Source organism: Nestor notabilis, unplaced genomic scaffold (genome assembly GCF_000696875.1).
Source record: "Nestor notabilis isolate BGI_N333 unplaced genomic scaffold, ASM69687v1 scaffold2585, whole genome shotgun sequence".
Taxonomy (NCBI): domain Eukaryota; kingdom Metazoa; phylum Chordata; class Aves; order Psittaciformes; family Psittacidae; genus Nestor; species Nestor notabilis.
In genome coordinates this window covers 28,406-55,096 of record NW_009929630.1, presented here as the reverse complement: position 1 = coordinate 55,096, position 26,691 = coordinate 28,406, and the positions used below count along the sequence as shown (strand labels likewise).

The 26,691-nt window shown below is 40.6% G+C and overlaps 1 protein-coding gene across 2 annotated transcripts in view; it reads right to left on the bottom strand.

Moving 5' to 3' along the window:
* Positions 1-26,691, bottom strand: part of NCOA7 (nuclear receptor coactivator 7) — a 64,321-nt gene that overhangs the window by 28,179 nt on the left and 9,451 nt on the right. The window contains exon 2 of one of the 2 annotated variants that reach the window (XM_010015054.1): positions 18,031-18,281. In XM_010015054.1, coding sequence (XP_010013356.1) covers positions 18,031-18,281 — 251 coding nt within the window. Of the gene's footprint in view, positions 1-18,030; positions 18,282-26,691 lie in introns of those variants that run through there. The other variant, XM_010015055.1, reaches the window with a different exon arrangement.

Below are 26,691 nucleotides of genomic sequence, written 5' to 3'. Positions count from 1 at the left end.
TGCCTGCTGCCTTTTTTCTGACCATTTATATTTCCACCATTGTCACACCATCTTCCTCTGACCAAAGTCAAAGCAGTCTATGGTGAAGGATGGAAAAAAGGATAATGACAACACTAATGACAACTTTAGCAGGGCACAGCGTTAAGCCATCAGAAACACAATGCCAATATGCCAAAGATGTGGCACATACATTATTCACATACAACTGCCACTATGGACACAATCCTGCCTGAACAAACTCCCCCACCTATCGATGCACGCGTTCACACTATTTCGTGCTACTCAAGAGATACCACTTCAATTATTCCAGGGTAACGACAACTAGGTATCACACTCATGCAGGCAAACTACCCAAGCTGCCTGCGACCTAGCACTGGAGACAGAAAAGAATGGTTTATAGGTAGACTTCATCTTCTAGTAAATTGTTTAGTTTAGATGCAAAAGGTAGACAAGTTTTCAGATATGTTAATTCTTTCTAAGCTCTGTAAGAGCACACAAGGTAGGAAACAGCTAAGAGCAATCATTTCATACTAATTAGACAGGCATCAATAAGACCTTGGGGTGGGGGATAAAGCAGCTTAGGGAGATGGAGGTGGGAGGAGAGATTTTGTAAGCCTACTTACTGTATATGCAGAGAGGCCAAGGTCACAAATCATGTTCTATATGAGTGGTTACAGCAGAGGGGTGGGAAGCACGGCTAAGCAAGCAAAACACCACATTATACCATTTCTCCAGTTCCCTTATACTCTTTCAGTTCTGCTTCAGGAAGCCAAATGTTTTCCAACATCATCTGAAGGTGGCTAGTTCTAGTAGTAGTCCCAAAGGCACCCAGAGCACATGGAGTCCTCAGTAACCACATTTCTTTCAGGCAGAACTCATGTGAAGAGATCCACACCTCCATAGGCATAAATGCCACTGGCTACTTTTTGAACTTGGACATATAGTGGTGAAGTGACTCACAATTCTGCCTCCCAAGTTTTCCTCCAAGTATACTGAAGATGGGATTGCACAACCATGAGAACTGACTAGGTGTTAATGCAAATTTGGTCACACTGCATTTTTTAGGAAAGGGGCAGAGTGGGTGTACTGAACCTCTCCGTGATTCCAGGAAACATGCAAAATCAGAATTATGCTGTCCTGGGTTCAGCTTCCTTGTTATTCCTCTTATCATTATTATTGGTAGCAGTAGTGGTTTGTATTATACCTTAGTTACTGGAGAGCTGTTATCTCAACTCGTGGGAGTTACATTCCTTCGATTCTCCTCCCCATCCCTCCGGGAGCGGGGGGAGGAAGGAAAAGGGGGGGAGTGAGCGAGCGGCTGCGTGGTTCCAAGTTGCCGGCTGGGCTTAAACCACGACATACGCATAAACAGTAAAATTAATGAGCAATGAGAAGAAGAATGCCAAGAGAGAACAGGCAGGAAAATTCAGGCCTATTCAAAATAGGTAAGTCTAGAATGGGATTTTTTTCTGCCCTTATTATTGATATATTTATACTTAACTCAGTTTCCTAGCAGACTGCTCATATTTCATTTTGCAATGCTATGGGAAACCTTAGGAAAAAAAAAATTAACTAGGAATAATTTGGAAAGCAACTATTGAAGGATTACAACAAAGAGGTCAATCAGTTATCATCCAAAAGACCTTGACGCATGACAGGAGAATTACACCTCTGGAACTATGTAAATAGCTGTGTAAGTAGATAGAATAGGTCAAGAAGCATCAACAGAACACCAGGCTGTCCACAGTGATGTGCGATGTGCCACTGCAAGACAGTACCATCACCACCAATATTACAAACTAAACTGCTGCTGGCCAACAACAGTGCGAGGTTTTGCAGTGCTGGCAGGGAGGCCTGAACCTACCTGACAGTTCCCAAGCCATCAGGTAGGCTGATGTCTGGCAACACTAACAGGAATGCTGAAGTAAACAGGAGGCCAAAGGACCGACCACTTCCCACACCAGGTAAACAAACTCACTAGCCCGAGGGAACAGAGGCAATGGCATACTTGGACCTAAAGTCCATTTTACTCATTAATCTCTGTCTTACCAAAGACTTAAGCATCATGTAAATACAGGATTTTTCCCCTCACTAGCTCCCTTGGCTTCTAGAAATCATGGTTTCCCTACAGCAGAGGAGCAGCTGGGCACTAAACTGCCCAGTCCCTTCAGGACCTCCACACTGGTCCTATCCAAGGAACCCCACATTTGCAACCCTACTGCATAAGCAGTGCTTAATTTCTTGTACTTTGTACTTGATTAATTTCACTGAGCATCCTAATTAATGTTATTTTAAGGGTTAGACAGTCCTTATTCACCTTCTGCATGCTATTCACAATGTCAGATTTTCAGCATTTTCTCTATTTCACTTTTTCAGGTTGACTAATACTAGCGCACTTTGGACTTCCCTATTTCTCTGATCGCACAGGCTGTCCCTCTAGTTACCTCTTATTCTCATACCCCATCTTTTTTGAAATGAAGGAAAACCAAATCCAGATTTTAAAATGCAAAAAACACCATTAATTTTTGCAACGACATAACAAGAGTTTCCTTAGAACTGTAAGGTATTAGTCATATTTTTCAACACTGCTGAGTACATCACTGCTGGTTTAGGACATTCCAGTCCTACATCTCTATGACAGATTCGTTAGACAAAATGGAACTGTATTACCACAGTCTAGCAAAGCACCAGGATCGAGAAGTGAAAACCTGAAGGTAGCTTACAAGAATCTGAAATGCAGTAAGTTCAGGGGAGAACGGTTATCACTTGGAATAACCTAATCAGGGTACTGATAAGAAATTAAGCTAACACGGCTGCCTGGGGTAGTTACCTTATCAGTAAATGAGGCCTGATACCAACTATCTTGACAGAGATGAAGTAAAGCAAGTATCACTTAAGTCATTTTAGAGAAACACAGAGACCTCAAGAATATGAAAATCCTGCTTGGGCTGGTAGGGGAAGAATACAGATCAGTTTATCTGAACAATTTTTTTCGCTTTCTGCTTTTGAAACTGACATTTTCATAACTCTCAGCAATGCTGTTACATAGAGGGTTGTATAAAGGATGATACAATTGTGCCTCCACAAGCACCTTTCTGGCTCTTCTCATGGCCCTCAAAGTGAACTGAACAGCACACACATTAAAATGACTACTTTTAAATAGAAAGTCTTTCTTTCAGCTCACCACCACCACAAGGGCTGGATCCCTGTTTTGAGACCCTCCACCCAATCTGACATTCCAGCACTTCCCAGAGGCCACAGCAGCCTTCTATGAAGAGATACTATCCCTCTGTTAGCCAGCTGCAGCAGCTGGGGTGCACATCAATAAAAAGGTTTTTGGCCATCTGATCAGACCTATCTCCCTGAGGCAGAAAGTTGGACAAACTTTTTCTGCTCAGATTTGGGTAGAGGATTGCTACCAGTTAAAGGAAGAGAAGAGAAAAAAAAAACCCTAAACCAAACAACCCCACCACCACCATCTTGAATGTCTGGTTTCTGCTTTGCTTCCCCATTTTCCCCACAGCCTTCCACCAAGCTCTCACCTTGTTTCTGCACCTTTTTCCTCTACTGAATCATATTATCATTTTGCTTCCTCCTTCTCTACTGCTGAAGTCACTTGAAACAAAAAGGCAGCTGTCACCCATCACAACCGCATTTGTGCTCCTTCACTAGTGAAACTTCTCCTGCCATAGCAGAATAGCAATTCCTTGATCAGTACAAATCCAGGCACATGATTCTGAAGTATCTATGCCTTAAACAGCTTTTCCCTCTTCTCAATAAAAAGAGATTGTGATTTTCCACTAGAATAAAGAGATCTCCAGAAAATACAGGGCCCAAACAAAAATGACAAGGAGTTTAAGGAACTGATATAAAAAAAGGTAGTACGTTCTGCTATAAATATGCAGGGTATTTTAAGGCACATTTAAATAAGAATTTGGCTATTGATATTCATGCAATATTCATATTCTGCAGCCTCTACATGAAAGAATGCAAATACCATAAAACTCTCACCACTCAATTTCAGAGGGGTGCAGTTCATGCCCTCCAACTGTCAAGAGGGAAAATGGACACATTATTGTAAAGAATCAGTGAGCCAACAGCTCAGGGCTGGAAAACACTGTAACAGCAGTTGAAATATACTGAATCTAGAGTATTGCAGAAAGCAGCACTGAAGAGGGGTGACGAGAAGACTCTTTATAAGTTGAATACTAGGGTCAGAAGGGAAGTTTTAAGGAGAGGATGCATAGTACTGAGAGCAGGGAGGACATGCAGAGGATGGCCAGTGAAGCCAGAGGGTTCCTCGCATTTGCTCTAAGTGCTGTCTGAAGACACAGGAAGGATTCACATCAACCGATAACCTTGAATCACACAGAAAACAGACATACTTCTCCAGGTAGAGACCAGTACTTGAGAAACAGGTCATGGTGATGTTTGCCAAAGCACAGCAAGTCATTCCCCAAGATGCACATGCCTAACATGTCTGTGGAGACCGCCTCTCCATTAGCTGAAACTTATCCTGGGAAAAGGAGGATGAGTGGCTCCCAGGGAGCTCTCTCCCACCTTTGTCCTTTGTCTAGGTGCAAAGCAGCATATCTTCAATATGAAATTCGGAATCATGGGAAAGAAGGAAGGAAAGAACATGAAGACAGAGGGTGAGGAGTCCTTGTAGCCAAAAATAGGCAAGACAAGGCTATTGTGAGAGATAAACAGGTTTCTCATAAAGCAGTGAATATGGGGGAGGGCGGGGGGAGGAAATCAAGAGAAGTCTTTGGGATCCCAAACATACTTCTCAGGTTTGACAAGAATCAGGCTTTGCTGCTAAATACACATTAGGAACAAGTTAAGATATGCATCAGCTGGACAGGAGAATAGCTCCCAGCTGCAATTATTGTATCTGTCTTTCTTTACCCTTACGTAAACTGGTTACACATGCTTTTCTTTTGTGCTGGGGAAAATGTCCTACATGGAGCAGTTGCTTTGTGTCCTAAGCCTCTCTAAGACAGACTGGGTGCATGAGCAAACATCATTTTCAGCTGCCTGTGGATCAAAACAAAGATCACATTCCCTTTTGGGTTTGAGGCAGAACTGTAACACACACTGAGACTGTTTTTAAACAGCTGCTTGGATTTCAGTAAATAATTTTGTATGTCCCTAGGGAAGGTAATGTACAGAAATGTAATCATATTGAGCATCTCTCCAAAGGAGCGAGTGGTTCATGTTTCAAGATGTGAAAGGAAAACAGGTAAGAAAAAACAAACTCATTTCTGCTAGTCACATTTTTGGGGAACAGTTGATATGATTTTTAAGCCAAGACCCCATGATGCACCTGGAATACTTCTGTAAGCAAAGTTCTTGCAGACACAACTGAGCATCTCCTTACACAAGGGTGAAACACATATTGAGACTGAGCAAAAAACTAATAATTGTTAATTGTATTATTAAACCGTATGTGGCTTTGTTCTTGGAGGAGATGTGACTGATGCTGAGATACCAATTGCTCCTTCATTTTGGGTAGGATTTGCTTAAGTGCCTGGGTCAGGTCTTCCAAGAGTAATTTAGGGATCTGAAGTAACTGCACCACTCTTAGAGATTTTACACTAGAGCATTCTGAAGTTTTTACTCCTTAATTTATTGGAATTGACAATTCACACTGCCATGCCATAACACCAGAAAATGTTTGTGGAATCACCAAATGCAGCTAAAGGGTAGTGTCTGCTCTGTAGGGACTGCTCAGATGCCTAACGTTGTACACAAGCTGTACAACCGTAGACCTCTGTGACTTGGCCGAGACTGTATGACTGGAGCTGGGCAAGAAACTTCACTGCAGAGACAGTCTAACTTTACATTATAGATCAGGTTTGTGTTTTTAAATTCGTACAAGATACATCATTCCCTACTTATATTTGTTCAAGGCAGGTACACAAATGAAAGACAGAAATGTAATGGTACAGGAATTAAAACACACAAAAGGAGAATTCTTTGGAGAACAGGAAAAAAAAAATAATGTGAACAGCTCTTAAATTACAGGGCATTTAGAGCATATTAAATAACTGAAAGTAACCGTACAAGACTTTGAGCTCAAAAGCAAAGTCAGTAGTGCTTATGTAGAGGAAAGCATTTACAGGATGAACCAAACTCCCCCACACGCAAATACTTGAAAGAAAATGAAAGCATCACGTGTCAAGAATCATTCGATTTCGGTTTAAGTGATGCAATAAGAAGAAAACCCACACAGCTGCTGACTTGACTTCAGCAAAGGTGCAGTGGCCTAGAAAATCAGACTGGTACCTTTTAAACACAGCTTACTTAAGGCAGAAACCAGGATTGAAGTTTCAAAAGATTTAAAAAGTTAGACCACAAAGAAGTAAGCATACAACTTTTGTACTCTCTATTTCTTCAATCTCACATCACTCAGCAGTGACAGTGACACTGAATTCTACTTCAGGGAAGACATAGGGGTATGGTTTCATAAGCCAAATTAATAGCTTCTAAAAGGAGAGTTGCTGCTCCCTCCTCACATCTCTTTCTACCATGGACTCTGGCTCTCATCTGATCCCACGGAGAGATTACTCAACTGGTTAAAATAACAATCTCAATTTTTTTCTTTATCAGTCTTGTGAATTGACTCCTTTTAACCTGTGGTCACATAAATGCCAGTGTCAGTTCAAAGGGAGAGAAAAAACACAGTTCCTAGCAGGGGGAGGAAGCAAGAGACCTAACCATTCACACTGGGGAACATCAAACTCTTTGTGGCACTCAGCTGTACTCTGAAACTACTGGCTAAGAAAACTACAGTTACTAGACATGGACATAGTCTAAATCTAGCCTGGGCCACTTTAAGGAAGAATTTTTAAAAAGAAAACCTTTTTAAGCATATGAAACCTATTTTTGATTTGTGAGGGGCAATCAGAAAGATTCAGATGGCATAAAATCAGTAAGCTTTAGCAACAAAAAAGTTGGTTGACAAGACAACAGTAAGGAGAATTAACAGACGTAAGAGGGAAGGAAGCACCCATTAGTTTTGAAATAGAGCTTGACCAGTTTAGTACTTGCAAGGAATTAGACAATTACTATCTCTAGGGAATTACACAACTGTTACTGTGTTACTGTATCAAAAAACAAGATCCAAGATACAAGCAGCTCCTTTAGTACCAGGAATAAATTGGTAATATAAGCATCATGGAATTAGAAGTTATACATCTTAACAGCAGAGTTAATCTTGCTTCTATTACCTTTTCACACATTTTCTAGAGTGCTCTTCACCATTAATTACATTCATACGTAAAGTTTTAGCCTGACCAACACTATTTCAAAATGCAACAGTGTACAATTTGGATCTATTTGTATTACAGTATAAAACCAAGTTTTTAGTTCCTCATTTCTGGGGAGTTTAAGTTTTTGGATTATGCTTTAAAACAGTAGATGGCTTCCCAGATTTAGTTTCTGCACATCCTGCACTAATGTATAAACTCTCACCCCATCCCAACCTGTCTAATCCTCCCAGGGTGAGGCAGCATTTAACCAAGCTTGGTGCCAGCACTGAGGACAAGAGAGGAAAGGGGGCGGATGAGGCTGGGAGAGAAAATGGGGATGAAAATAAAGAAGGGTAGAAATGACTGAAATAACCAGCCCCATCACAGCTGAAGAAGTCAGGTGGTAGATCCAGATCCTAACTCTATTCTGCCCTTTAGAAAAAGGACAATTAATTGTTTTCTCTTTTCATGATCAGTCCCATGCCTGTTACACATTAGCACAATTCTTTTTCTGAAGGCTGCCTTTAATTCCTACTGATGCTGCCTGGATACAAAGACATGTGTGGTAATTTTAACTTGCATTCCACAGCCAGGTGTCCTGCACACTGCTGCCTATAGACAAAGCAGTAGTGAAACAGAAGGAGATCTTGTTACACAAAGCTTTAAGTGTAACGTTCAAAAGGAAATACACAGAAAATTTCAGATGGGAAAATATCTGCAAATGCTCACCTGCATTCTGCATATACGATCTAACTACACTTACTGTGGAAGTACTTGTAACCATGTATTTATTCCGGCCCTAGATAGTCACAGTGAAACTCTGACATGCCTGTAACAATAGGAAGTGATGGTCATTTCTGTGATAGGAGCTTTTTCTCATGAGTTCTGGATAACTACATCACGGTATCATGAAAACTGTGGACTCCTCCTGATCTGCTTTTCATTTACCACTAATAATTGTCTCTCCCCACACAAAAGGCAACCTGCAACAGTGGATGTCTACTACTTAAGGGCAGCTTAAACAGCCACCACCCATGAGGTCTACAGCTATTGTTAGAAAAAGGTGAAATTTTATGATAAAATAATCATATAGAATATTAAAAGTGATTATATTTGAGAATCCATAGATTAATAGAAGGTCTTTATATATATTTTAAGATGTTATAACCTTGCTGTTTTATATCTCAGTAACCATAATAGCTTTAGCAATAGAAACTAACATGACCATATATGGCAAAAAGAATTTAGGAAAAGAATGTGCCATGGGGCTGGATGTGGAGGAGTGTGCTGTGGAGATCTACCCGGGCAGCACTAAGGACTATCAGAAGTAACTAAGTAAAGATAAGAGAATGCTGCATCCAATTAACGGTTGGAGCCCCTCCAAAGAGGGAAAAGGTGAAAAGGACAGTGCGAAGACTACTTTCTTCATCAGAGGAAGACTACTTTCTTCATCGGAACGACCACTGGACGACCACCAGAGGGGGCTGCGCAAGCGCAAGAGAGGCTGATGTCGTAATGGACTGATGAAGCAATTTCCTAATGAATATGTATTAGCGGGCGTAGCTACCTATATCGAATGCGTATAAATTGTGAAACGTGCTGTAGCAAGGTGGGAATCAGATCTGGGTGCGTACCCCTGATTCCTGGCGCGTCAATAAAGCACCTCATATAACCATTCCGGTGGTTATGTGTTTGTCTCGACGCTAACACTATTAGGGATGTAATTACACAGCGTGTAGGGTACACGTGCAGTCTTCAACCTAAGAAGTGCGAATAACAGCCAAAGCAAAGATGCGGCAATAGGAACTTCAGCATGGGCTGCTACTGGTGTGTGTGGTACGCACACTACAAGAACCCCAGAAGTGCATTGTTATATCCTCCAGACTGCTTGGCAACAGTATGGTCTAGTTCCCCACTAACATGATTAACATTATAGAAGTACACAATGTTAAGTCAACCTTCCACAGAAATACCAACTTGCATAAGACAATTCACAGACTCAGCATGCGGAAACCTCCTCCCCAGAGTTTAGCTTTACTCACATAAAAGAAATGCAAAGATGCAAGATTAGAAGCTGTGCATTGTCACTTCTTCCAGTTTCTAGTCCAGGACCATTCAACCAACCCCAAGAACCCTGTGTTTGACAGTCTACCTGTAACATATCCTGCTATCCGTGTGTATTTGTGTAGGAAGAAAGGTACTCTTGGGTGCACTGATAAAGCCAGGTGGAGCTGCAGGACAAAATGAATTTTGTGCTTTGCCAAATCTGTAAGTCAGTGGGTCTTAGCTGCCTTACCATCTCACAACAGAAACCATGGACTTAAAAGAGAAGTCGCCTACAGTCCAAAAATTAGGAAGGTGAATTACATGAATCAATTACTTTCCCTGGACTTCTTTAAAATCATTTTTAGTTGAATAAAGATGGTAAAAAAGTATCTGATAAATACTTCCTTGAAAGCTTTTCCCCCATTATTCAGTACACTGCAGTGTTCATCACCTGAAGGTGTCCTCCATGCAGGTGTTTGGGCTATCAACTCATAATCAAGATCAAACTGCACAGCACAGCTGAAGTATGTCAATCTTTGAATGCTCTACAGCAATATGCTGTGTTGCTGGGAAATGCAAGAAGCAAGGCACACATACTGTTAAATCAGACAAGAGAAGGTTGTTCTTACAACTTGCCCAGATGAGCTGTTCAGACATTTGATATCCATCTGTATGGTCAGAAACCCAATTCTTGTGCAAACTCTACATCCTGTTTTCAGTGGTCTGGCAGATGACACTACCTGTGAATCTTGCTCAGATAAGTGTCAGTACCTGAATTCATCTACCACAAAAGCACCACCATATAATTTTTTACTGTCCACCATATCAGGGACTCAAAGACATTACAGACTGAGGAAAACCAGTCTGGCAACAAAGCAGGGCTCACAGAAGACAACATACACATTTTAGAAAACTGTTAACACCACACATGCTGTTTTCCTTCGTTCATTTTGCTGCTTGAATGCGCAGCAACTTGCCTGGGAAGGTTCTGCCATGCAAGTCAACCAGGACACCTCTTCAAATCACATGCTGTACTGCTTGTCTATCAGTTGGTGATTACAAAGTCATAGGTTAAAAATATAGATGAAAATCACACAGACTCTAAAAATATGGGACATGCCCTATTTTCGTGTGCAGAGATGACATCAGCATGTGATGCGTTGCTGACCACCAGCACTTCATCACACAGATCCTCAGCAGCCATAGAAAAGAGTAATTCAGTTTATATACGTTACTGATCCCAAGCGTGACTTGCTGAGTCGCATCGCAGACATTGTGACAGACTGACAAGACGTGAGGAAACGTCAGTAGGGAAAGCTGGGAGCGAGTGTTACAAAATGAAAAAGATGTGGCTTAACTTCCTATTATTATTTAAATGCACGTGAAAGGAGTTCTGCTTTTCAGAACATTTAGGTGAACTTCTAACAGTGTATATCATGCACAATATGGGAATTTGTTGAAGAAGAGAAATTAAAAGCCTGCCTTGACAATACCAGGCTTGAGTTACACAGACTCCCTGAGAATGACTCCCTCAAGCCTCTGCTTGGAGACCAAAAGATTTGCAATGATTTCAAATGCACTATCTCACACTCCTTATCTGCTTGGCTTACAAATATTCCTGCCTTAAACAGACAGAAATCTCACAAATGTACTCCTCGTTCTGCAGCTACGAAGAGAATATTCTGCCTCTTCTCTGTGGGCAGAGATCCCCCAGAGAGCTACAGGGAGTCACTGGGCAGGGGAACAGACTTCAGCACGGATATATCTGGGTGCTGCAAAGAACTGCTCCACAGGTACCCAAGGCATGGGTCTTGGAAACCTGGGTGGAGGAAGAGGCAAAGGATCCAGTCTGCCTGGTCAACAGCCCTCCTGGAAAATGCTGAAAAGAAAAACCTGTGTGAGTCCAACCCTTTCCCCCAGGACAAGGCACACTACCACAATCACATCCAAGGAGCTGCACATCCCCTGCAGACACAAACAGTAACTCAGTGAGCACAAGACCCAGGAGGCAGCTAGGAAAGCTCAGACTACCCCAAACATGCTGAGCCAGAGGATCCTGGAAGTGAAGGACTCGCTAACCACACAGGCATATTTCCCTTCATTATCCCTGGCAGAAACAGGACAAGTCTCTTCATTAATTCTCTTGACACGCTTCCCTTTCCCCTCCTGACACGCTTCCCTTTCCCCTCCTGCACGCACACACCTGCCACGGCCTGGCAGTGTGCTACGTGACCAGTTGCTCCACAGCTTTCCCCCGCTCCCTCGAGGGCCAGTTTTCAGAGGCGTTAAGTACATCTGCACTTATATATAATTAAAAACATAAATGTTCACTCTTCCCGAAGATTCAGGCCCTGGGAAAAGAGACAGCCCTTAGTAGTGCACCTGGTTCTTTCAGCAGTGCGATCAGTTTTCGCTGATAAAACTCCCGTCATGTCACCACCCTAGTCCAGCCTCTGCAGAACAGATCACAGGATGTCACTATCTTAAATTTTACTTTAGTAACTGCTACAGGAGAATATAACTTTTACAAAATACCAAATCCTGGTACGTTTTTGCCAGTGACATACATTCCACTTTGTAATTTTCTGCCTGAATAATTACTGGTACTGTTAAAAAGGTATCCCTGATTTCTGATCTCCACTTGTTTCTCTCCATCTCCTAAGTCTGCTCACCCTGCTAAAACTCTTTGCTATGATATTTTAATTACTTACACAAGTAATTTAGGATAAGGAAAGGATTCCACAAGCAGCATCCACACGCCCATCCAAATGTTCGGAAGTGCTAATAGCATTATTTCTGGTACTTACTGCTCAGATCAAATTCTTCTGCATGTGGACAAGGCATCCCTTCAGCACACGACAGTTTCTAGTAAACACCAATTAACAACTCAGCTTGAATATAACCTGGTGGCCTTAACACTGATCCACTGGGATTTGAGATCATTAGTTCTTATTCCAAAACAAGTGAGCTGAAACAGGCTGCTTTTCAGTCATTTCTCCACCTCATTCTTTCCTCATGGCTTCAGCAACCAATACCAACATAACAACTGCTTGAAGCTTCCCAACCAGCCACTGCCTACTACAACCAGTTTACACTCATACGTAAATTATTCCACATGTTATTCTACAAAGACAATTGCTACCAAGCAAACTCCTCCCTATGCTGATTTAATTTTGAGATCTTTATTCTGGAAGAAACAAATTATTTCCCTTTTCACCACTCTCTAGATCCACTCTCATTATTGCTGTCTGAAGCCAACCTGAAACACAAAGGCTACAGTGAGAGTCTCAGAACTTGGGAAAATTCAGATCCTGTTCCTCTTAATGTTGTATTAAGCACCTTAACACAACACTGAGTAGCCCGGTTTGTAAATCACTTGGATAACTCTAGAATACGAAATACTTAGCTACACGAATAGGGTTTCAAAATCAAGCCCCCAGAGATTAGGTCTGATTACAGTTAGCTAATTACCAGCAAGAACTTACATTAATTTTCTTATTCTTTTTGAAATGCACTCTACCTTTTTATGACTAGCACCTTAAGTTCTCAGCTACATCCTACTGCTGAACAACCATATCAGGTAGTACAAAAGACAAAACTAGGACTTGTTAGCAGAAGGAAGTTTCAATTTTTCCAGTCAGTATATACTGAAAAGTCCACTTTAGATTAAGCCTAACTAGCAAATGACTGACTTATTAGAAACTATTATGCAAAGTGGATTCAATAAGTGCCCCACCTTTTTATTAAATTTAAATTATCTCTGAGTTTTCACGGCACTGCAAGCAACTTTCAACTTTGAAACAGAGTAAGCACTGCTGGTATCACGGGAGCTGCCTCTGCTGGTTCTGTGCCAGCTGGGACAAACCTCACCACATTATAAGTGATGAAAATTGCTATGCCTTCTCTGTTTTATTTACTAATATTTGTTCTTGGCCAGCTACCCAGAACATTCAGAGGTTTGGTAACCACACACATGCCACACTGTATCACCCCCTGCCCCAGTGGTGGCAGGGAGGAAAAGTCAAAAAGGCATCAGTTTTCTGCCTCTGGATTTTCGGGAGATACTCTCACACCTCCTGTTCAACATGCAATATTCTATCTCATTAAACGGGCACATAGCATTTTCCCTCTTGTGATGTTCAGGACTCTCACTTGTTTTGGACAGAAATCAGAGCTACAATAAGAGGAGGTTTTGTGAGTCTCACCTCCCACTTGCTGCAGAAATTGAAAACCATACAGTGAATGAGAAAGGATGGCTTTATGATTAGAGAGCAGAACCAACTGGATTTTGTTTTGCTGATAAGACGAAAGTAGCATGTAACATGGCACAAGTCACCTAAACCAAAAACCTTTATTTATGATGCATTCTTTAATGAAGTCTAATTTCTCACATAGTGCCAATGACTTATGTCTGCAAGCAGAATCAGTGGGATATAGTTATATTCTGCACATCTGGTAGAAAGACACATTATATCATACTGGAATAAATATACAGATGAAATTCAGTGTTGTGCTCAACCCTAATTTACACCATTGTTACAATGCCTGCTTTCAGGAGGTCACATTTTTTTACTGTCCCAGTGCCTACAGTGGCAAAACACAAAATCACCTTCATTCATCTTAGCAACTCCTGACAGGAATCCTAGTTTCCTCATCTCTCAGGAGTCCATTTAACAGGTCTATCCCAGAGATGTGCATCCTGCCCTAGAGCAAATAAACAGGTTCTTCCAAGCTGTTACAATTCCACTGCTGGGTTCCTGCAAATCACCGCATGTCTGTGGAAGTGTTTCAGAGCCAGTGAATCAAGGGGAAAAAAAACCCAAAACAATAAGAAAAAGAAAAATGGAAAGGAGAAAAAAAAATTAAAAGTATTAAAGCATAGCATATCAACATCTTCCAACAAAACAGGCTTCCCATAAAAAGTGTGTCTGAATCAAGCAGCCAAGCTGCAGAATTAGGCCAACTAGGTTATCCCAAGAAGAAGAGGAGAACACCCTGGGCATCGGGTATAGCAGGCAGGGTGCCTATATAACCATTGCACAGTGCCAGACATCCTTGCAAGCTTGAAAGCAAACTACTGCAGCAGCAACAGCCAAAAGGGTAAGACAAAACTAAGATGCCAACTATAACATAAGCCAAGAGATGAAGCAAAAACAAGGAGAAAGGAATGTTATTTCCATTAGTCCTCAGGAAACAACAAGCTATATCAGCCTTCCTGGTTTAAGGCAAGAAAACAAGGGCTATACCTGCAAAGCAATGTCTTATAGGCTAAGATTTGAAGACTGAATGGTAAAAATTATTCCAGAACTAGAGAGCCACTGAAGAACAATCTAAGTGCTAAGAGAAAAGAAAATATGAGGCTATACTGGAGAAACCTTCTGGCAGTGGGACCTATTCTGCCATTTAGTAGTGCCTCAAGAGAAATGCTCAGCACCTCATACCATTAGGTTATTTCTAACCGTGCCACCACAGTGCTAGCAGATATGCTGTACAGCACAGCACGCTGATGGCTGGGGAGATGGATGCTGGAGGATCCCTTTACACATGACGCCCGAGCCGCAACTCCTCCTCGGCTCGGCGGTGCCACCCGCCGGCTGCAGGCATTAACGCAGCCCGGCCCCGGGAGACCAGGTGAGGAGCTCCTGCCTCCACCACTGCGCTTCCATCTTCGCCGTATCATAAAAGACTTCTAAGCACTCTCTCTTCTGCAGAGTGTGGCAGGGAGCACTGCCACCTCCAGCTCGCTGCATCTTTCAGAAACTGCCTCACAGCCTTTCCACCGGAGAAGAGGGATTTACCGAGCCAACACCATCTTTCTGACACAGTATCAGCCCTTGCGTAAGTCCATTAAAAGCCAGAACATTCAAACTGAGAGCAAGGATGACACAGCATTTACAAATTCATAATGCAAACACATTCACAAACTTCTAATGAAGGGACATGGTGTGCAAGGAACAAATTATAGTGATCTGTGATGTTCCTACCCCAATCTCAAACAAAATAATAAATAAAGAAGGACTTACAATTCTGTGAAATATGAAAGGGAGATTATTCAGAGGACAGAGGTCTTCATTCTGTTAGAGTGACAGACACAACCCTTCTAGGCTCGAAGCATCTTATGACAAGACCTCCATTAAGCCACAAAATAAAGTATGTATGCATCATCCTAGCAATACAGATGAGAATATCCAAGACTGTTGATACAACTAACGGATTCTTCTTCTGACTAGGAAAACAAAGCATTTTGGCAAAGTGCAGAAAGCATTTAGAAAAAGAATTAGTAATTCCTGCATCACATTTTCTTAACGTTCTAGACACTAAGTCAAAGCTAGGTAACTGGGAAGAAACAACCATCAAACAAAACCCCCAAGCCCTTGTGCAAGAACACCTCTAAAAATGGATAACCATAAGAAAGTGAAACTATTTTAGCCACAGCACCTCAGAAACATCAATAAAGGGACAACTCAGAAAATCACATGGAAGAAAAAAAAACTGCAGTAGACGCATCCATAATGTTAAATATGAAAACAGGTGGATACACATGGATAATCCCTGCCAGCCAGCGTGCATGAAAGCAGATCAGCAATTAAGAAAATAAACTCTTTACAGAGTTGGCAGTACCTTCCCACCACTGCAGCTAATATGGCTTCCAGCAGGGAACTGCTGACTGTGTACCTCCTGGCAGAACTCAGCTCTGTGAGATAGATAGTTTTGTCCTCTGCCACATGCAGGTAAAGGCCATTATTTAAACAAGTCCAGTTCTTACAGGCTGTGGCGGGTGTAGGGAGAGCTCTCAAACTGCTTGGCATGTTCACAAAGGCAGCAGCTTTCAGGAGAGCAGCAGTAACAAGCAGCTAAGCAGGTGACCACCAACAGCTATAGCTGCAGTGGACAGAGTCTGCTGTAAGACATGCAGACTTAAAAGTACTATGTCAAATAATGCCATCGAAATTACTTCATTTTGAGTTACATAGGGAATATGCAGCTATTGCACTTGATTCACAACCAACTGTTTTCCATCTCTCTTTAAACTTTCACTTCCACAATTTTGATGCTCTAGCTGGGTTAAAGTCTTTATTTAGGAACAGCCAAAAGCAGGCATTTAAACAACAAAGGGGTCTCTCTCTCTACGGCTTTTGCCAGTGGGGTCTGTGCACAGTCCAATAGCAGCATTAAATTACTGTAGTTCTCAACAGAAACTCTGTAGTTCTGCAGAACCCAGAGGCTTTGCAACCGCATGATGGCCAGTAGCATTTGAAGCTACCCCCACAATGATGACAGTGCACACAAAATATGGGCACACTTACAAATCAAACATTAGTACAACCTGAGTTTGTATTGACTGCTGGATCACCAGCCAAAGACAACCTGGAGAACCTTATGTTCTCCCTCATCAGTCCTGCTACACTCTTCTATGAGAAACAGGGATGCTACCGTCCTCCTCCTTGCTACTGCAACTGCCAACTGTCACAGCTTTGTACACAAACCTACTGAAATACTAGAGAAACAAAATTCAGCTACCTCACAAAACCCTAAATTCCCCTAGGTACAAGCCAACAATAAATCACTTTTAGGAGAAGCACTTTAAAAGGAATGCAACAGAAGTTTGTATTTTGGTGTATGTGCCTTTTTTAAACTATAGTTGTACCAAAAAAAAAAAATTAAAAAAAAATAGCATTCACAGGTTCATTCATTAACAATTCTCCGATTTTCCTCCACACATTTTATTTCAACAACAGTGTAGGACTTCAGACAGACAAGCACGTTTTCTTTTAATTTCCGAACTACTGATCTCATTAGATTCAAACCTGCCAAAAATTCTGGACTGATCAATAAATCACTGTGAACTCTTGAGCTTGCCAGGAAACACTGCACCAAACTTTACCTTCTTTTTGGTAAGGCCTGTGCTGCCTCATAAAAGACGATCTCCAGGTATGGAGTAGTCTGCACACACAGCCTGCACAAACTCGTAAAAACATTTTTACTGTGGATTCATTTCTTTCTCCTACTTAGGAGCTGGCCATTCAAGTGCACACTGTGTGAGCAAGAGAAAATTTGAAGTAGTTCATAAATTACATCTAAAATTACTTAAGAGTATCTAAAGAATTACAGTCCAGAACTGCAAATAGATGTGTGACTCATCTCACATATTTATGCACAAACTGATTTATTTTTTTTCTGGAATTAATTGCAAGAATAAATCCAAAAAAGGTGTTTATAATTAACTGAGGTACTGATACAGTTGGGGGGGGTGAAAGGGAAACAAGCTTTCCAGCACATAAGTCCTTTACATCTTGTTTAAAAATATGTAGCTAATTTACCTACCTGCTCACACTTCAACAGACAAAATGAATACAAATTAAGACTGCAGCCTTAAACAGTACACATCAATTTATGAAACAACCCCCACAAAAAAACCCACCTGAACCAAAATGCCATAAAATATTGAAAATAAATAATAAAAAAAAAATTAAATACAGCAATAAACTTAATTGTTGTCTATAACAACACTGAAGTTTAGAGCTGAGAAACAAGAAATATGGGTGGGGTTTTTTTGAGAACTGCAAGGTTAAAGTTAGAAGCATATGATATCTAAAATTGTTTGGTTTTATGGGAAGGCTATCCAATGTCAATTATCTTTTTAAGGAAAGCATACAGAATATGAGAAAAGTACATTACAAGCTACCAAAACAAACATGCTAATGCTATAGTATTTCGAAATACAACTCACCAGTACTATAGTATCTTTTAAGTTCTGTGCGTCTGATGTCTTTTAGTTGGTTGTACTTTTTCTTTTTCTTTTCTTTGTCTGGAGCAGTTTCCTTTTCCCCAGCAACTTTACAGTTGTCTTCAGAGGAACTGATTTGCTCCAAAGTAACTTTACTTTCATCGTCTCTCTCAGGTGTTTTGGAAACAGGAGATCCAGGGGAATTGGCAGAGACAGTCTCAGTGTTTTGTTTGGCTTGCCTTTTCTTTTTCAAACTATGCATAAAGAAAAAACCCAAAACATTAACATGATGCCAACCTCTACAGACAAGTTAACTCACTTGCTAACTTGAGTTTTTTAAAATTAATTTAACATCAGAATTTTTCAGAATTCAGTAAAACCCACATATTTTGCATCAGTAACTTGGAAACTAAGATTATCCTATAGCATACTCTACAATTGTATCATCATCTCAAGGCTATCTTCTCAAGAATAACAAAAAAAGTAATAAAGTTTTTACTGTTGTTTACTGAGGAGGAACGACAGGGAAAAAGAAACAAAGAACATGGAGAAGTTGTTTTGTTTTAAATCACCATACATCCAAACACAGAAACGAGATACCTGAGTCATGTTTTCAAGATGAAGCTTAGGATAAAACAAAACCTCAGATCATCATGTATTATAATGCAACAGCTAACGTAACAATTTCACAGCCAACTGCTCCTGCTTTATAAAGCTACTTGTTTTGATACAAACTTGTTATTTCTTTCCATTTTGTCCAAGGTTATCTCCCAGCCGCCACCCATGCTACTCCACATCTGTTCTTGCACAACCCACACCACCTCATACTCCAAGTGTCACCCAGCAGCCCCTTCCACAATGTGACCAATGTGGCTGCAAACTGCTTGTGCAGGAACATTTTCCAGCTGCTATAGCTCTTCTGAGAGAACTCTTAACAAGCTGCTGACAAATCTTCCAAATTATCACTATAGCAACAAGAGTATTTTCTTTTTAGAAGACTCCTTAAAGCACAGCTCAAGTGAGAAAGATGCCTCAAGATTCCCAACATCGAATTTTCTGCTAAATCACCATCTTTAGCACTGAGTCTGCTTAGCGAGAGCAAAGGCTGACTTTGAGGGTGAGCATCACTAACACAGTCCTTGGTTAAGAATCTCTAACACGTACCACACAAAATGAAAAACTCATCTATCTAATGGACCTTCTCTCTAGTACCTTAGCTTCTAAGTTACAAGGTACCTAGGAGAGGGAGTAGCATATTTTTGTTGTTGATGGTAAAAACTGTTACATGCACAGGAAGATTTATGCATATAAGATACAACGGGTCACCACAAATGGTAAAAGGTCACATGATCTCACAACAGTAGTTTACATAGGAAAAACATAATGTATTAAGTTACTAACATAATGCAGGAATTTCAGAAATTCTTCTGTCCAATCTTTTATATTTATATGCTATTAATATATTCTTTACAAGCTACAACATAAAAATAAATACACAGAGCATTTCAGAATTACAGTAGGACATTTCAGGCTACACACCTTTCTTGTTTTAAATAAAACATTAAAACCAATTCCCAAATTTAGAATATCCCAGCTTGAGACCTCTTAGAAGTGTCAGTTCTCAGACCACATGTGACCAACATGTTCCAGTGAAACATTTCAAAAGATTGTCTTGCAAAGGCTGTGTCTATCACACACATATGTATACGTATTTCTTAAAAGCTTCCCAAAATACGATAGCAGGAGATTAACATTCTGCAGCCAACTTGGTGAAGATGCTGTGGTTTTCCATTCATTCAGACCCACTGATTTGTGAGACAAGTAGTAGTAGTTCAGGCTCTGCACAGCAAATGAGATTTATTGTGTGTGAAACTTTACACATCAAGTTCTGACTACATGTGAAAACAACCTACAGGGATTTATAAAAGATAAAAGCGAATACATCTATATAACTAATGAAGTGTTTTGTTTAGACTAATGAAAATTTGTGTATGCAGAGGAAGCTTATTTTTGACTTAATATGCCACAGAACAAAGGCTGCTGTGGCAACCGCAAAACATTACAGTCACACTGCATATACAATGTCTATATTTAGCCCTGGAAGAAATCTTTGCAAAGCAGCCCTCTATGCTGAAATGGCAAATCCTTACCATGGTTGTACTTGACTCCAGACTTGTAAACGAAACACATCCCTGACTTTTTACTCTAGTGACTCGGCAACCTTCCTGTACATGTGCCTATCAGAGTACCCAAATCATCTGCTCCAGCATACGCAAACCAGCAAGCACCCACTAGCAGCCCCGTTTCTACTCGCACTGCACCAGACTTCTGTCCTCAGATTCCTAATCTATTTGTTTTGATCACGAACTCTGTTAAGTAAAAGCTTTCTATAGTACAAACGTAGTATGCCAAAACAATAAAAAAGTTGCTAATGGAAACACTGAACTGAACTTTTTTTTTTTTTTGAGGAGAGGGGAGAATAAAGAGAAAAACCTCTTTTAGAGGTCAACAATCCACGTGACAATACTAACAGCTTCTGTCAGTACTTTCCTTAAAACATACTCATTTGAACTAGAGTTTCTGAAGTTGCCCCAGGCAACTTTAAGAGTAAAGAGCTGTAACAGAACTGGTCCATTAGTGATAGAAAAGAGGAAAGCAGAAATGACTGCCTGAACTGACTCAATGCAAGGTAACAGACTGATGCTTTGCTCCATAATGTTTAATCTTGCCTAATTCCTACATACTACAGCCCACTGAGAGCTCACTACACAAACTATAGCATCCTCAGCACACAGCTGCTGCTGTGAATGGGTAGCACCACAGGTGCTTTTCAGGTAAGAATGATCAAGAACCTGGGCACTCCATAATATCTATTCCATCCTCAAGGTAGGCACCAGATTTTGAGATGGTGCAAAGCTTACTCCCACTGCTCCATTCAAGGCAATGACCATCCAATTCTCAAAGTAGCAACCCTGACACTAGAAAAATACCATATGAGAACCAAGTATTCATGTCACTCATGACAGAAGTCAGACTTACTGCAACTCTACCTAGGGTTGAGCTCTACTAGGAAGATGCTGCTTTTAGGGGTGTCGTGGTTTAAGCCCAGCCGGCAACTTGGAACCACGCAGCCGCTCGCTCACTCCCCCCCTTTTCCTTCCTCCCCCCGCTCCCGGAGGGATGGGGAGGAGAATCGAAGGAATGTAACTCCCACGAGTTGAGATAACAGCTCTCCAGTAACTAAGGTATAATACAAACCACTACTGCTACCAATAATAATGATAAGAGGAATAACAAGGGAAAAGGACACAACCGCTCACCACCCGCCGACCGATACCCAGCCCGACCCGAGCAGCGATCTGGGCCTTCCGGGTAACTCCCCCCAGTTTATATACTGGGCATGACGTGCTGTGGTATGGAATACCCCTTTGGCCAGTTTGGGTCAGGTGTCCTGCCTCTGCTTCCTCCTGGCTTCCCCTCCTCTCTGGCAAAGCATGAGACTGAGAAAGTCCTTGGTCAGAGTAAATATTACTGAGCAACAACTAAAAACATCGGTGTTATCAGCATTGTTCCCAGACTGAAAGTCAAAAACACAGCACTGCACCAGCTACTAAGAAGGAGAAAAAATGACTGCTGTAGCTGAACCCAGGACAAGGGGTCTCTAAAGCCTGGCCAAAATCACAGAGGGGATTTCTCTGAACAAAAACAATATTCAGTCTAATGGTTATGAGAGCAAAAGGCAGATAAAGGCCAAATAAATAAATAAATGAAACCCCTCAGTGTCAGGTTTTGCAATTAAATCAGCCTTCCGGACAAAACAATATGCATCTTTTCCAGTGAATGGGTAAGGTGTTATTGCCGAGGATGTTTGTTTTTCAGTATCAAAGTCAATGGATATGTAGTGTTTTACCAGGAAAGTTGCTGGGGGAAGGAAGAGGGAGAGAGAAAAAGGGAGGGCGGGAGAAACAGCTTATCTGCAAAACCACTCTGGTTTCTGAAGCATTTTACACATCTGTAATTTCATTTACACACCAGATAATATTTCTCAAGCCAATTGGTTCTGACAGGCAGAACATTTCTTCTGAATTTATACAGAGGCAGCTCCTCTAAGTGTCTTCTGAGCAACAACCAATAAACCGTTTCCCAAGTCTGTCCAAATAGAGTTTCCCAGTGGAAGTTTTCAGTCTATTACTGTATACAGTGGATGGCATGGCAGCTTTTCCACTGAGTTCCATGAGAATCAGAGGAACAGGTTCTTAATGGGCACTGTGAATGGCTGCAGAGATCTTTCAAACATCTACCTTACAGAAGGAACAGGGAGCAAGAAGTTTTCTAGAACACAAAGAACATCCTCATACCATTTAATGAAGACTAACGACCTGTAATGGACATAATCTCAGAGAAGGCAGGTAAAAATACAAGGTTAGCAGTGCTCACTTAAATCAATTTGCAACTGACCGCTTAATAGCTTGGGCACTGACTTACAGGAAAAGCGCTAGGAAAGATTTCAAGAAACGGCCTGCTTCATCTTCCAGACCCAGCTCTTTTTGACTGCCTACAAAAAACAAATACATTTTTAAAATAAAACAGCCTGAATCACCCATTACACTAACACAGTGGGTGGTTAGTGTATAAAGAAAACTGATGAGAGAAAGGACGGGTTATCTCATCTGCACAACTTTCACTAGAAGACTACAATCAACCAGTAATGCTCTGCAACTCTGACAATGACACAATCAAGAAATGGAAATCTGACATTTTTTTTTCCTAGAAATTTAATTTGGTTTTGGTTAACAGTATTCAACAGAGATGCCTAACAAACAATTGCATAGAACCTCATCTGATATATAATTAATCATAGACAAAGAGCACTAAGTAGAATATTCTAAAAAAACTCCTAAGTCATGATTTTTACGACTTACGATTAAGAAAAAAAAAATCATGTATCAGAGACAATTTATGCTTTAGAAACAAAAGCATCTAACAGAGTCCCCCAAATGGGAATTTTCCACAATATGCATCCTCTAAAACATGCCTTGATATCTGGCATACAATCAGCCTGACATCCTGTACAGCACTAACAGATCATATTCTGCAAATGCTGTTTTTAAAATCCATTTATGCATTTATGCAGTAAGATTAACCAAACTTGTAAAAAAGAGCTTTAAAATAGTACAAGCATCTTAATCTGGTTTGTTCCTAGCAAGATTCCTGGTCATTTACTTTGAATACAAAATTTTATACATCCCAATTATTTTATTCAGAATTAAACATTTTCATCTTAATTCAAACCTCTGCACTCAACATGTAATAATTTCTTTGTACCCTACATGCTTTTCTTCACCCATCCAGAACAGCTAAATAAATCAAATTCATGACATTAAAAAACCCAAAAAAATTTACAGTAAAAACCCCCATTAGGCTCCCACTGGTCAGATTCTAGTCAGCTATATTCCAGCCCACATAGATCATCCATCTCCCCTTCACCAGCTTGGTGTCAGCACAACCCAGCCAGCTCCGGGCACGGCTATGCTCTCATCCCATCTAATGCAACCTGACCAATATACAATCTCAGACAAAATAAATCATTACTGTTTGCAAAGCCAAAGGAAGTCAGACTGCTTGCCAGACTGTAACGCTTAGCTCCAGACTTCCTCAGTGTGGCTACTTTCACTTCACAACAGAAACGAATACAAAACTGTTCCCCCTCAGTGAGACATCTTCCTCAAACTAAAGAGCTTCCACTCTGCAAGAAAGCATGCTCCGTACAACACCAGCCATTTCATGCTGGTATGTATCCCGTTTTGGAAATGAGCAAGGCACAAGGCTGTATGTTTACTATTAAAACAGACTATTAAGGCAAAAATAAGGGATGGAACACATTTTTTATGAAATATTTAAACAATTAACTGCAAAGGGGAAAAAAATACAAAAAAAGTAACTCTGAAATAGTTATCAAGGACAACTGTGATTGCAGACACTAAGTAACCCATGATCTGATCATTCCAAATGACAAACAACAACCACATAAAGCTCTGATATTAGCAGCACAGGTCAAAACTGGAAATTTCAACTTTTACCAGAATTCCTGTTACTAATTTATAACAAATGCCAGCACCAGGTTTCACACATGGTCAGTCATCAGCAATGGTCAAGAAAGTGGGCATGCTCCAAAGACTAAAATGCTGTACTGACAATCAGGGTATGTCCATCTTCTTCCTGATGTTGCCCTTAGCTTACAAAAATAAGTAATTCTGCCTCTGTTTCATCATCTATAATGTTGAGGGAAGGATTTCTGGTAAAGCTGTTCTGGGAAATCATATACATTGTACCTTCTGACAGAAAATATGTCAATTTTCCTCCCAGTTTTCTGACTGATATCAGGAAATTTTAAATATCCACTTAAGGTCTCATATATATATTGCGGGTGAGGGGGGAAATAATCACAATTTCCTAGGGTAAAGTTCAAGAGCATTTTGAGCTGCCAGAAAGTTTTTATTTTCTTACATTTAGGAATATGCTCCCATACAGCTTAATAAACTTTCCATTTTTAAAGAAAAAAAGTATCCCCATGTTTTCTGTTTATTTAGCAAAAGAGGTTAAGATGTATTCAGCACCCCATTACCATAACAACAATTTAATAATATCTTTTCCATAGGGAAAGGATTTTGGAAAGCTGTTTTGTTTAATTCCTTCTCTTATAACCAACCTCAAGTTACTGCAGGCTTTCACAAAACAGCTTTAGGCAAAGGGCAAAATGAAGAAATCCTTCTCTTCAGTCAACTCCTTTAACTGTGCCTGATGTTCACTTAACAGGCTTGCTCAATTAAATCCGCACCACAGCTCTCTACCTTGTCAGTAATACCAACTTTACTCTTACCGCACTCCCATCCTGCTTCTCCTCTTCTCTGCTAACAATTTCTCCCACTGTGGAGTTCATTAATCACCCCAAACTGCTCCTACACATGCAACAGATTCTTCACAAAGTGGCTTAGCAAGATGCTCTCCCTGCACCGAAGCCCTGGCCAGCGAGGAACAGTCCTGCTCAGTCACCTCCAGCCAGTGCTGGGCTCCCTTCAGCTGCTGTCCCACGCTTAGTGCCAGCCCGAGCCAACACTCCCTGTGACATCAGCTGGCAGAAGTGGTAAGAAAAAGGTCTGAACTGTGAGGGCTGGGAGAAGGGTAGCTTCCTCTGCTGCAAAGTACAAGGAAATGGTGACTGCTTCTCTGACAGCAGCAGGGAAGAGAAGAAATTGTTGTTTTCTTAATAAAGAGGATCTTAAATAAGTTGACTCTGTTAAGTAAAGTCACCTGTGTGACTCTGCTGACTGGCAAGGTCAGGGGGATCCAGAAGTAACCACGGTCAAGAAGTCAGTGATCAAACTGAAGTAAAAAATGCAATTATTTATTTAAATGACCACTAAAAGGGTTATCTTAGAGAAAGACGGGAACTGAGATTTAAAGCACCTGTCTCTGCATTAGCTCCTGCTTTTACTTAAAAAGTTACCTTAAAAATTAACATTTAAATGTCAAGGCTCTCTACGTCATTGCAGCACTCTATAAACAAAAGTAGTTTAAAAAAGAAAAAAACATAGAGAAAAAAACATACAACTTCTTTTCTTATTATTAATAGAGAAGACAGGTGGGGGGAGGGGAGAAGCAGCACTAAAAAGAAACTCGAACTTATGTTTTTAAATGCTAACTTTCATAATCATGTCACATATATCCAAATATCACCATATATTTATCAGGAATTCTGTTAATCACAGCTGGAGCTTACAGCATGAGAGATGCTGTGCACATGCTTACAAAAAGGTTGCAAACTCATCCGTTCAGGAACAAATTTACAGCAAGAAGCATGTTGACACAAGTAGAAGAAGTTGTATTTCAAGTATTTCACAGTAATTATTAAAAACAAAACTCAACCAACTCACTGTGTGTCTCAGTTCTACGTTGGAATTCACTGTCCCCAAAAAACATGTAACCTAGTTTGCACACTGAGCAGTTTAACAGGCTTCCTGAACGGAGTTCCCATTAACTGACACAGGAGACGAAATGCCCAAGCGCACTGAAGATCCTGTTACATGGGTTATAGTTCTAAGAAACACCCAACAATGCTGATAATAGGTGGGGAAAAGAGGAATCTGTAGCTTCAACGTCTGAAATAATGATTGGTATTGTCTCATACAATGGGTATTTCATAAATGGGAAAGATAATCCTCCTCCACAAGAGGAAGTGTTTACATCAATGCTTCTATACAAAAAAATATGGCACCACCATTCTAATACCATGGTCAGAAGGCCATTAAACAAGTATGAAGATGACAAGACAGGGTAGGGCTTGCCTACATGGGTCAGTCACACAGCAGGCATGTACCAAGGAAACTTCTCATATGCATATACCTTATGCTAAAATGAGTATTTGCATGGTCCAATATTTTTCAGTAGCCAAAGCATTACACTAGTGTAGTAGGTCCTCCATTATATTTACGCTTCTTAATTACCATGTTAATTACTATGTCTTAAAATTTCTCTATGTTTTTTATATCAAATATTACAATATTTATGCTTTCAGTTTTGACTGGAAAATAGTTTGGATCTTTTCATTTACTCTTCAGCTGAAACTTTAAACATGCGATCAAAGTGCATGTGGTTGGAAGGGGA